The following is a 12,872-nucleotide window of genomic DNA, read 5'->3' as shown; positions in this document are numbered from 1 at the left end:
GGAATTTATGCTTTCTGCTCTAAGTAACAGAAATGAAGAGGAGACCCAGTCCTCAAAATTATCAATTCTGGGGTATGCAGTTATCAGCCATTTTGATTGTTGGCTTGGGGGGTTGTGGCACCAGCAGGAAGTGAGTCTTTCTCTGGGATGCAGTTAATTATCTCTTCTAGTCTCCTTGAGAATAAATAACAACCAGTAAATTTCCTGAACTAAAATCATCAATAATCTGAGGTGAAGGTGAATGTAAGGCCTTAGGAATCTTTTAAATGAGGTAAAACCAGGGTATGCATATTCTATTTATCTGAGCAGCTATATATTAGCAATCAGTAGTAATTGTACATCCTCAGATATCTTTGAATATCTTAAATGTGATCCTTTTGCCTAGAACCTAAACACAAACCAAATGCCTGTCAATCAGGATAATTGTAGGAAAACAGATCTCTGCATTTACCTAGCAGAGAGGAACTAAGGTCTGGCAATTGTGGGGATGTGATCAGTAAGCCCCAAGGCATAGAAAATAGTTCTGAACAGTGGAATTACTTACCAAATATGTAACAGAAGGGGAGTCAGACACAGAGAAATTCTACAACATAAAACAGCAATTTTATTCACAGAGAAATGACACCAAAATTCTCTAATTCTTGGTTTAACCTCTACCAAGGACCCTGACTGTGATAAGTCCCTCTTGAAAAGATGGCTAAGCAATTACTGTAATGTTGCAATTTGGAGCAGGACAGGATGTATGGTATACACTAGAGCCTCTGAGGTCTTTAGTGGCAACACGTTCTGAAAAGAGTGGTTTTCTCTTCCCCTAGAAACTACCAAATGCAGATATTTTCCCAGTAAAGGGTCATCCTCAACCCATCTACACCAATATATACTGAACTTCAACTGTTGTGCGTTAACAAATGAGACAGACATATCATATTCAGAAGACAGCATTTCACATCTCTCTTCCCATTCTCTGGCTCCTACATTCTTTCCACTTCATCTTCTTTTTATCTTTTATTTATTTTTTATGGTATGTTATGTCCTGGCTGCAGTTTTCTCTTACTTCAGTACGTCATCTCTTCCTCCACCATCATTCACCTCCATTTTTTCTCCAGGAAAGGGCCGGTTTGTCATGGAAAGCAAACCAAGTTGCAGGAAGACTAGTCACCTCCTCTCATATCAAGGCTGTAAGAGACAATCCGGTATAAGGACTATAGTACCAAAAGCAGACAAAAGAGTAAGAGTCCCTGCTCCCACTCTTAGGAGACCCATAAGAAGACCATGCTACACAACTGTATCATCTATGCAGGAACCTAAAACAGATCTGTGCAGGTTACCTTGTTGTTGGCTCCTATGAGCCAAGGTTAGGTGATTCTGTGGGTTTTCTTGTGGTATTTTTGACCTCTCTGGCTCATAAAATCCTTCCTCTCCTTATTATGCAGTATTCTCAGAGTTCCACCTAATGTTCGGCTTTGGGTCTCTACATCTGTTTCCTTCAGTACCTGGATGAAGCCTCTCTGATGAAAATTGTTGCCTCCTCTTCTTAATCTTCCCAGAGGTTTGATGGAGTGAGATTGATCGGTGTTACTATTAGGGCTGAGAACTCAGTTTTTTCTCTGCAGTCCCAACAGAATTATTACTTTCCATTAACTGCCACCCAGAGAAGAAGTAGAAGAAGGAGAAGGAGAAGAAGGAACAGAAAATAAATGTGATGAAGGATGAAGGATGAAAGCATGGATATAAACAAACCCTTTAAATTCTTAAATGAACCGGCTTAAAAAGGAAAAATATAATAAATAATAAAATTTATTTTTTAAAAGAAAAAAGTTATAACAGCTTGTATAATTTTAAAACAGAAAAGTTTGTGGCTTTTGGTACTTTGGTCAACTTGATACAACCTGAAGTCGTTTTGGAAGATGAATGATTTTGCTCACCTGGTTTGACAGAAAGGTCCATGGATCCTCCTGTCTCTCTGCCTTCCAAGCTCTGGAATTTCAACCTTGCACCACCATAGGAGGCAACTTAGGTGATTAACGGGGACCTGAACTCAATTCTTCACGCTTGCAAACAAGGACTTTACAAATGAGCTATCTACCAGAGGTCTGAGTTATGTATGTTTTTTATTTTATAATGTCTGCTGTATTTTTCTATGAGTATATTTAATAGAATGCTCCCTGTGTTAGTTTCTTTTCTGGAGCTGTAATAAAATACTATTATCAAAAGCAATTTAAGGAAGAGCTTATTTTGGATTTCAGTTCTAGAGGGTTAAATGTTCATAAGGGCAAGGAATGCACAGTGGTAGGAGATCCAGAGGGCTAGATATTAGTAAGAACAGGAAGGTATAGTGGTAGGAGACCTAAGCAGGAAGCTGAGAGATCACATCTCAATCTTCAACTGTACACAGGAAGCAAAGCATCTGGTGGATGTGAGGTGAGGTCATAATCACTCAAAACCAGCAATAGTGACAAGCTTCCTCTAGTGTGGTTCTACATCCAAAAAGTTCTATAATCACTCAAACAGCATCACTGCATGAGGACAAAGTGTTCAAATTCAAGGGGAAAATACCTAGGGGAGAGTCTATGGGGTAAATTTCCCATCCATTAAATACATTCTACCTTGGTTCTAGTTTCCAGAAAAAGATTTATATAAGGGACTGGGTGTTTTTCTATCGGAATAATAAGCAATAAAATGATTCTAAGATCTGTTAAATTGTTGAGTTGACCCATAATTACCTTTGGGAATAAAGGACAAGAAGATCTTCCTTTGTTCACTGTATAGTAAGTCCCTCCAAGTTTAATTTTGAGGGACCAAAATTTTCCTGAAGCAATGTAGCATAGAGCATCCAATCAGCACTCCTCCTATAAGTCTCTTCAGAAAGACTAGGACACAGAGAGGCAATACAGTGGATGTTTTTGAGTTCCTCAAAGAAACTTTCTTCTTAATTCAACTCCCAGAGATTCTCCTGTTTTGTAGGGACCTGTCTACCTGATGTTTCCATCAATTTATCTGAAAAGTGTGTTTATCTATGACTTTCTTTGTTTGATTACTATAAAATATTCATAAAAATGTTGCAAGGTTGGAATATGGTATTTGGAGAAACTTGAATTTCTGTTTCAGGGATAAAGGGTTATTCTGTTATGGCTCCAGAGTAAGCTATCTCTTAGATTTCCTTTGAGGTGAGAGTTGTGTTTTTGTGTCAACAAGGAGTGCATTCATGATTATGATTTCAGATACTAAAGCTAACTCTTGGCTAGATCCTGCTCTGCAAAGTGGGAGTCGAGTGTTGAGAGATGGTGACCTTAAAAGAGGCAGTAACACCTATTGGAGGTACAGAGGGGCAGCATCTCAAGAGATGTCCAACTAACCACACTCTTCCACAAAAAAATCATGATAACAAAGATGTAGAGAGACAAAACAGCAAAGACCTGCCCCTCATCAAGCTAACACTACCACTGAGGGAGACTAATGTGACAGACAACATCTAAGTAACATTATTTAAGAGTTCCTCTCAAAATTGTGGGATATGCTAATTTCACCTAAAAAAAAGTAGTAGTAACTGCTTAGTTAGAAATGAATAGCACTGGGAAACATGATGAAGTTTTTTTTTATTCCATCTCATGATTTCATGTTATTTCATGAAAACCTAAACAGATAAAGGGCTAAACCTATCCTGGAGATAAAATGAGAAAGAGTGGCCAACTTGCTTGTTTGTTAGATTAGTTGGTAACTGGTCACAGTTTCACAACATCCCCAGAAAAAAAGATGGAAGCAGCATTCGAGAACAGCAAGGTCTGTACCTTACAGTTGCAGGAGCAGATGAAACATATCGGAGGCCTCACACAGAGCATCCTTGGGCCTTATACTTGCAGCATAGGGGCAATAGATGTCAGTTCCAGTGGAGTTATTAATTCATGAGAGAAATCTCCAACAGCACCAGACTACTGGTTGCCCTGGTGACCACAGTGGCTGTAGCACAATAATCACAGGGCCTGTGACACTACCTGAGAAAATCATCTGGGGTAAGCATAAGGGGTGCAGGTGATGAGAGGTTGTGTCAGCCAGGGGTAACCACAGACCTCCATCCACTTGCTCAGCCTTTATGGTCTTCTGGGTTTGCTTTACCATCTCTCAATGGCCCCTCCCTGTCATCAGGGCTTATAAATGGAGCCTCTTACTAGCCCAGAGCATTCTCAGAAACTCAAGAGGCAGCAAGATGGTGGCAGTCCCACTCCTCCTCTTGCTCCTGTGTGTCACAGGTAAGATAACATACCAAAGTGACTTTTCCCTAGAGGATTCTTTGGCTATGCTTGAGAGTGGTAAGGAGCAAAAACCATTTGCAGCACAGGACTGGCAGGTCATGGCCTGCTGATAATACAAACCTATGCTCTAGAGTCTCACAGCCTCTCTGTAGCTCCCTGTCCCTCTGGTTACAGCCTCCAAAGGACAGATCCTGCTCACCCAGCCAGCAGAGTCCCTTCACGTTTCTCCAGGAGCGAGAGTCTCAATCACCTGCAGGGCCAGTCAGAGCCTCCTTTACACAGATGGAAAGCACTACTTGTCCTGGTACCAGCAGAAAAAAAGGCAGTCAGTCAAAGCCTTCATTTACCATGCTTCAGTCAGGATTGATGGAGTCCCCACCAGGTTCATTGGCAGTGGATCTGGGACAGAATTCACCCTCACTATTGAAGATCTTCAGCCTGAGGACTGTGCAGTTTATCACTGTCTTCAAACACTGAAGAAGCCTCCCACAGTGATAGAGTCCTGAACAGTAACTCCCCACAGGCCTGGCTCTCCCACCTGCCTTGATTTCAGGGACTCCTCTGAGAGAAACAGCTGTGTAATAGGTATGTGAATAGTAAAAAGCAACACAGTATCACGAACACACACTAATACATGGAGCAGTATTTTTTTCTTAGTCTCCTCTGTGGTCTTCAATGTTGCAAAGAAGGGACTTAAAAGACATGGAGCAGGATACATTAATTCATGTTCATTCCATTAATACATATTCATTCCTTCTCCATCTCCCTCTTTATCTCCTCCTCCTCTTCCTTGCTCTTCATCTCCTGCTTTGCTCTCTCCCACCCTCTCCCTCTCCCTCTCCTTCTCCCTACAAATTTCATTTTTTTAGTCTCCTCTGGACCATCGGGCATCTATCTCCAGCTCATACTTTCCAGCTTCTCTCAACCCCTCACTTTGGGATAGCCCTTCACCTGAGGGTTTTGTCCTTCATGATGCTGCATCCTGATGAGACCCTTTAGAGTCCAGTTCAGGAAGAAAAAAAAAAAACATGTCCAGGCTGCTGTATTCCCTAGAGGACTAGAAACTCTGCTTTTCAGGTTAGTCTGTCTGTACAGAAAAGCACTCCAATGGAGATGTTTGCAAGGAGAAAATTATACTTTACCTCAGGAAGATCAAGGGTTTCTAGTAGCTTCCCAGAAGTTCAGCAGAGGAGTTGGCAGTAGAAAATTCCCCAAGTTTCTCATTGCTCGGAGCAACCAGATCCCTATACAGTGGGGATGAATTCAGTGATTCTGAGCCATGTCTGCCACCTTTATGTTGGAATTGCATGTTATAGTTAGGAATACAGAGACTCTGTGCTTTGTACTATTTAGTTTTGAGGGGTTGTTAGATTGTTTCTTTGTTTTTGCTTTGTTTTTGCAAGTCATGGGAAGCAAACCTGGGAAATGAAGGAAGTATCATTCCTCCATGATTCCTGACTTTTCTCTAGCTGAAGTTCCTGCCCTGACTTCCCTCAGAGATGGAAAATGATCAGAACTTAAAGTAAAATAAAATTATCATCCCCAAGTTGCTTTGCTCATGATTTGTACAACAGCAATGGCAAGCAAACTAGGACACTGTCCAAGCTAAGGATCTAGACGGTCCCACCTTATCTGTTTTGCTTCTTGCTATTTCATGGACAACTTTCACTTTTTATTAGTCATCTGAATTGTTGTTGCTGTTTTTGTTGTTTTAAGATGCATTTATTTTTTATGGTACTTTTTTTTATTTTTTATTTTTATGGTATTTTTTGCCATTGTTACAGGTGTAAGATGGAATCTCTGAGTCATATTAATTTGCATTTCCCTGATGGATAAGAATGTTGAACATTGCTTTAAATGTTTCTCAGCTATGTGAGATTCCTCTGTTGAAAATTCGTTGTTTATAGCTGTACCCACTTTTTAAATGGACTTTTTCTGTCTGGTTTCTTGAGTTCTTTAAATGTTTTGGATATTAGCCCTCTGGAAGTTATCAAATTGGTGAAAAAATCCTTTTCCACTCTGTAGACTGCATTTTTGCCCTTGACAGTGTCCTTTGCCTTACAGATGCTTTTAAGTTTCATGAGGTTCCTTTTATTAATTGCACAAGTGGTGTTCTGTTTACAAAGCTGTCTCCTAAGTCAATTTGTTCAGGGATATCACCCACTTTCTTTTTTATCAGGTACAGTGTATCTGGTTTTGTGTCTTTGTGATTTTCTGTCTTTGATCCACTTGCACTTAAGTTTTGTGCAGTGTGATAGATATGGATGTGTTTGAATTCTTCTACAAGCAGACATTTAGTTAGAGAACCCCAATCTGTTGAAAACGTTTTTTTTTTTTTCCATTATGTTCTTCTTCCTTCTTCATGAAAAATCAGGTGTCCAAAGATGTATGAATTGATGTTTGGGTTTTCAATTTGATTCTATTGAACAACATATCTTTTTTATGTCAATATCATATTGTTTTTACTACTTTAGTTCTGTGGTACAGCTTGATATCAGGAATGGGGATACAATAAAAGAAGTTATTTTATCGTATAGGATGTTTTTAAGTATCCTGGTGTTTTTGTGCTGTGGGAACACATTCTGCTCCTTCTGCCAACAGTCTTTAAGATACCAGCCCACTGGGGCATAGTCTCTTATACTTTAAAAAGCAGCAAGAACCATGTACTTTCTCTCTTGCATCCGGCTCCCATTAAGGGTGATAGACTCTCTGTTTCTTGTTTGCTATGAGAAGACTGCTCTTTGGAATGTTTCTCAGTAAGGATTTCCCCTGAAATAAATCATTTTTTATTATCCATAATTTTTAACTGATTTGGGATTTTTTGCAGCTTCATCTGGTGTGCAACGTGTGGCACAATCCAATACCCTGAGAATAAGAGTCTGATGCTTTTTTAATGTATCTTAAAGGCTATGGTTGAAGGAGGAGAATGTACTCCTTCAGCATTTCTGTTTTTCCATATGCAGTTGAGTATTGTCCTTTCAAGGTCTGTAAAGAATTCTGTGGAATATTTGGTGGTGATTGCATTGAATCATTGACTTTTTTTGGTAGGATAGCCATTTTTACTATTTAACCCTACCAATATTTGGACATGGAATATCCTTCCATATTCTGAACTATTCTTCAATTTCGTTCTTCAAAGACTTCAAGGAAGTTTTTTGTCAAGCAAATAATTCACCTGCTTGGTTGGAGTCACCCCAAGATATTTTATATTCTATGTGACTAATGTAAAGGGTGTTGTTTTCCTGATTTCTTTCTCAGTCTTTTTGTCATTTGATTATAGGAGGAATGGCAAATTTTTTTCTTAGTCAATCTTGAATCCAGCCACTTTTCTAACAGTATATATCTGCAGAAAGAGTTCCCTGAGAGAATCTTGGGGGTTACTTATGTATACTCTCATATCACCTGAAAATAATGATGCTTTGATTTCTATTTCATCTGAATTTTACAAGCAAATACTTCTCCCTTCAATCTTTTCATCCTTGCCCTATCTCAAGTCATCATCATCATCTATCACCTATGGAATTAAATTGTTATATTTGTTTTCAAGATCCATCCATCTTCCCCAGGTGAAGTCACAACCTTCTGCTTAATAGACACAGCCATATCTCATGGGGTGGCAAAAGGCATAAAGCCAGCATAACTGCTTGACAAAGAACCAGAAAAGCTGAACCACATGATGTCCACTTTTGGTTTTGATCTCTGCCTGTTGTTTATTTGGGGTCTTTTAATATTTTTCCAATCTGGGAATATTGGATTGATAGAAAATTTCTTATGAATCACTTATGCCGTCTACAAGGAGTACTACTTCTAAGCATCCCCAGGAAAGTCCTGAACATACTACCTCTCCCATTCCATTTTTTTTGTCTCAGGGCAGGATAAAGTACCTGCTTTGTAATAATCATCCCTGTTTGCACATCTCTGTTCCATTTCACACAGGAACAATTACTGTCCCTTACATCTTTTGTTCTATAACCTTGAGTTCTTCCTGTCAAAGGGTGCTCAGTGTCATTTCCTGATGAGAGAGGAGTTATGCTGCACTGAACAAAAGCAAAAATGTTAATGAAAAGAAATTTAAGTTATAAGTCCATAAAAGCAATATAATGTATAAATAGACATATAAATATGTATAAATTGACATAAATATTAACAGAATTATATGCAAAATAGATGATATGGGTCTTGGGGTAGGGCAGAAGTTTTGGTCATCTCTGTAACCCACGCTATGTATTCTGGGCAGCCTGCAAACTCATGATATTCTTACTCAGTTTTCTTCCTGTTTGAATTGCTAGACTACATGACCGTTCCTGGAAGAAATGCAGTACTTCATGTTATAATACAAGGTAATTCAAGAGCACCAAGGGCAGTGTGAGAATCTCAGGGAAGCAGTAGAAGAATGGCATCAGAAATATTCATTATTGTCTCCTACCACCACCAAACCATCCTTAGAATGAGTACTACGTGACTGGGCTATTGCTTATAAATATATGACACTTTGCTTAGATATTATACACTGTATAATACATGAATGCTTTTATGATGAGCATAAATGAGAAAGATTACCTAACTTTCCATAATAGAATAAGTCAACACTCTAGTTTTCAATACAAAAATCAACTATAAATGAGCACACCTCAAAAATACAAAAATTATTAAGAATAACTTGTTAATTTCATGAAACATATAATTGTTTTACCATGTTTTTCTCATCTTTGAACTGTAGTTGGCTCAGACTGATCAACATTACATTGAATGTACAAATAAAATAAAAGGAACCATCCCTGTAGGGCAGAGACCTGGACAAAACTATGAGTGTGAGCTGAGTAGGGAGTTGTCCATCCTCCCTTTTCTCTCTTTCCTCACTTCTTTCTTTTCTTCTTTTGTCTTTATTTCTTCTCTCCTCATCCTCCCTTTCTTGGTCACTATCTCTTTTGCTCATTCTTCCTTTCCTTTCTCCCTCTCTTCTCTCCTTTTTATTCCTACCCTCACTCCTTCCCCTCAGTTCCTCTCCCCTTCACTCACTCCTGCCTCAATCATTCACTCTCCGAATTTTCTTCCCACTGACTTTCTTCCTCCTCATCCCCTTCCCCTTATTCTCTTCCCCTCACACCCTCCCAATCTACCCTCCTCACTCTCTCTCCCTCCATCCCCTTACTTCCTCCCCCTCATGCCCAACCAGTTTGCCCTCACTCCTTCCCCTATTCCCTCTCCCCTCACTCCAGCACCCACTCTCACTCACCTCCTTTCCCTTCTTTTTCCTTCCCTCCTATCCTAGTGCTTATTCTTTTTTCTTTTTCTTTTTCCTTCTCACTAAATAAAGACTTTTCATTTTCTTATTTAATTTAAATATATTATGGCATTTCACTACCCACTTAAAACCTCGCTAGAAAAATCCATCCTTCTGTCTAGTTAAACAAGAGAAGGTACCATGTGTCTGAGAAAGTGAAGAAATACTCCTTTCTATATCTATCAAAGCTTTTATCCCTCTGTCTATCATACATTTTTTCTGAGGAAGAATTCATGTTTCTGATAATTAGCTTTTTATTACAATGACAATGTGTAAGATATCGCTCTTTTAACAATATTGGATGCTTTATTATTTTAATTAATGTATTTATTAAAAATTTCAACCTCCTCCCCACCTTCCTTTTCCCTCCCTCTCCTCACCTCCCCCTCCCTCTCTAGTCCTAAAAGCAGTCAGGTTTCCATGCCCTGTGGGAAGTCCAAGGTCCTCTTCATTCCATCCAAGTCTATAAAGATGAGCATCCAAACAAATCAGGCTCCCACAAAGTCTGTCCATGCAGTAGAATCGAAACCCAGTGCCTTTGTCCTTGGCTTCTCAGTCTGCCTTCATTGCCAGCCACATTCAGAGTGTTCATTTTCATCACATGCTCCATCGCTCTGGGTCCAGCTGGCCTAGGTGAGCTCCCATTAGATGCATCCCAGTGTGTCAGTGGGTGAATGCACCCCTCGTGGTCCTGACTTCCTTGCTCATGGTTTCCCTCCTTCTGCTCCTCATTTGACCTTGGGAGCTAAGTCCAGTGCTCCAATGTGGGTCTCTGTATCTATCTCTATCCATCGCCAGATGAAGGTTCTATGGTGATATGCAAGATATTCATCAGTATGGTTATGGGCCAAGGCCAGTTCAGGCACCTTCTCCTCTGCTGCCCAAGGAACAATCTGAGGACCTCTCCTTGAACCTGGGAACCCCTCTAGAATCAAGTCTCTTGCAAACTCTAAAATGATTCCCTTAATTAAAGTATTTACTTCCCTGCTCCCATATCCATCCTTCCTCTATCCCGTCCTTCCCAATCCCCTAAGGTTTCACAAATCCTCCCCTTCTCCCCTCTCTCTACCAATCTCCCCTTATATCCATCCCCACCCACCCCTTGCACTCAAGTTTTGCCTGGCAATCTTGTCTACTTCCAATATCCAGGACAATAACTATATGATTTTCTTTAGCTTTTATTTAGCTTTTAGATTTTATTTAGCTTCTCTTTGCAAAAACTGTATAACAGAGTCTTTTTACATGTATCTGAGATCGTTTACATAGATCTTTTATTCATTTATGAAGTCCTATATTTCCTAAAGCATTATTTATGATCACCCTAATGAATATCCTTTCTGTGTTTCTATTTAATTAACAGGGTGGGGTGGCTGTGGCTGACATGCTTATCACATAAATGTGAGGACCTGATTCACACCCCAGGAACTCACATAAAGTCAGATGCAGATGCACAACATGACTGCACTCAGAGAGATACTGTGACAAGATCAAAGATGGAGACTGGAGAGAATCCAGATGGTCCTGGGACAGGTACTTTGTGGAGCAGTGGTGAACAAGAGTCCCTGTCTCAGATAAGGCAAAAGGCAACAGCCATACCCAATGTTGGCCTCTTATCTTCACCCATAGCACAATGCAAGAAGGTTATCCTCAAACAAGAGCAGGCAAAAACACATCTACAGCATCACACAAACTGAAACATAGTTTTAAAAAAATAAAAGAAGTCAAGAATTAATTATGTTACTTTTCTTTAAGACTTTATTTTCCATTCCCTCTTAGATAATATTTTCATTGGCTGTTTATAATTTTGAATGATCAAGTTGTTCCTGAAGTAACATATATTCTTTACACAGCACATCCATAATGCATTCCCCTGCACTGAACGTCAGAAAGATGATAGGATAAACATTCAATGGAATAGCATGCAAGGCTCCTTTAAGACACATTTGCCATGCTCTAGTAAATTTTGTGCTGACACCAACTCCCAGTGGATGAAGAGGAGCAGGTGCCACTTTAGCTGATTTACATATTGAGTCATTAGACAATAGCCCAGACTCCTTTAAGAGCAGCTGCCAGAGCCCAAGAAGCATTCTCTTTTCAAACACTCAGAGATGGAGTCAAGGGCCCTCCTTCTATGGATGCTGCTGTTCCTGGTACAAGGTGAGTGGGTTAAGAGCAGTGCTGGGTGCACCCACTGTAGCCATCATGGTTTTCCATGCCTCTAGTATCTTGATTGTTAGATGAAAAGCTTTTGTAATAGGATTTAAGTTCCCCATTCATTTTAACTTTATAATTTTTCAAAGTGATGCCCAGAAGTATCCTTAATTTTTTTAATGAAAAATTCCCTTGCTGGGAAAGTTTCTAAACATGTATAGCCATGGTCTGTGTGTTTTTCATTCCAGGCACCACTGGGGACATTGTGCTGACCCAGTCTCCAGGTTTGCAGACTGTGTCTCTGGGACAAAAGGCCACCATCTCCTGCAAGTCCAGTGAGAGTGTAACTATAGGCAGTTTGCATCTTATGCAATGGTATCAACAGAAACCAGGACAACCTCCCAAACTCCTGATCTATTATGCATTTAACCTAGCATCTGGGGTCCCTGCCAGGTTCAGTGGCAGTGGGTCTGGGACAGATTTCACCCTCTCCATCAATCCTGTGGAGGCTGATGATGTTGCAACCTATTACTGTCAGCAGAGTAAGAAGGTTCCTCTCACAGTGCTCCAGAGCTGAACAAAAACCTTCTGGGGTTGATGTTAACTGAGTCTCAGTCTCAGCTGTCTCTTACTCTCTGACATCTCAACAGATAGCTTTAGACTTATTTGGGGGAAAGATCATATCCAATAAAATAAATTTTCATAAACTGATTTGATTGTTTATCTCATCATATATACCTTATAATTCAATAATTTTCTAACAAAATACAGACCTTCATAGTTTTTACTTAATTAATAATATTAACAATTATTCATTTAAATTTTGTTAACATACATTTGTCTTTGAATATTTTTTCCTTCTTCTGCTCTATCTCTTATACCACATCTCTGCCTACTCCATCCCACCCTCAGTAGTCCTTTATAGACTTTTCTATCACTTTTGGATGCAAAGCTTCCTAGGGGTGGATGTAGGGGGTAGGGCCTTGGACTACACACAGGGTAGGGTTTGCTGCCCTCTCTTAAGGAGTGCGGGCGAAGAAGAAGGGTGAGTGGGGGAGCGGGAGGGGAATGGGAGGGGGTTGAGGAAGTGTAAATTTTTGAATGGAAAAATAAATGAAAAATAAAAATTAAAAAAAGACTTACTATTTCATTGTTTTTGCGTGTTCCTAATAGATAATAAATACAAA

General features: G+C 39.7%; 1 gene segment (V, D, J or C); it reads left to right on the top strand.

Annotated features, from left to right (window-relative positions):
• The first annotated feature begins 11,545 nt into the window (after positions 1–11,545).
• On the top strand, positions 11,546–12,396 carry LOC148121742 (Ig kappa chain V-III region MOPC 321-like). The segment is given in 2 exon segments: positions 11,546–11,691; positions 11,934–12,396. Coding segments are annotated over 2 exon segments (378 nt in total).
• Positions 12,397–12,872: the final 476 nt, after the last annotated feature.

Source organism: Myodes glareolus, chromosome 6 (genome assembly GCF_982192425.1).
Source record: "Myodes glareolus chromosome 6, mMyoGla1.1, whole genome shotgun sequence".
Classification (NCBI taxonomy): Eukaryota; Metazoa; Chordata; class Mammalia; order Rodentia; family Cricetidae; genus Myodes; species Myodes glareolus.
The sequence above is the reverse complement of the archived record's forward strand: the minus strand, read 5'-3'. Positions and strand labels throughout refer to the sequence as shown.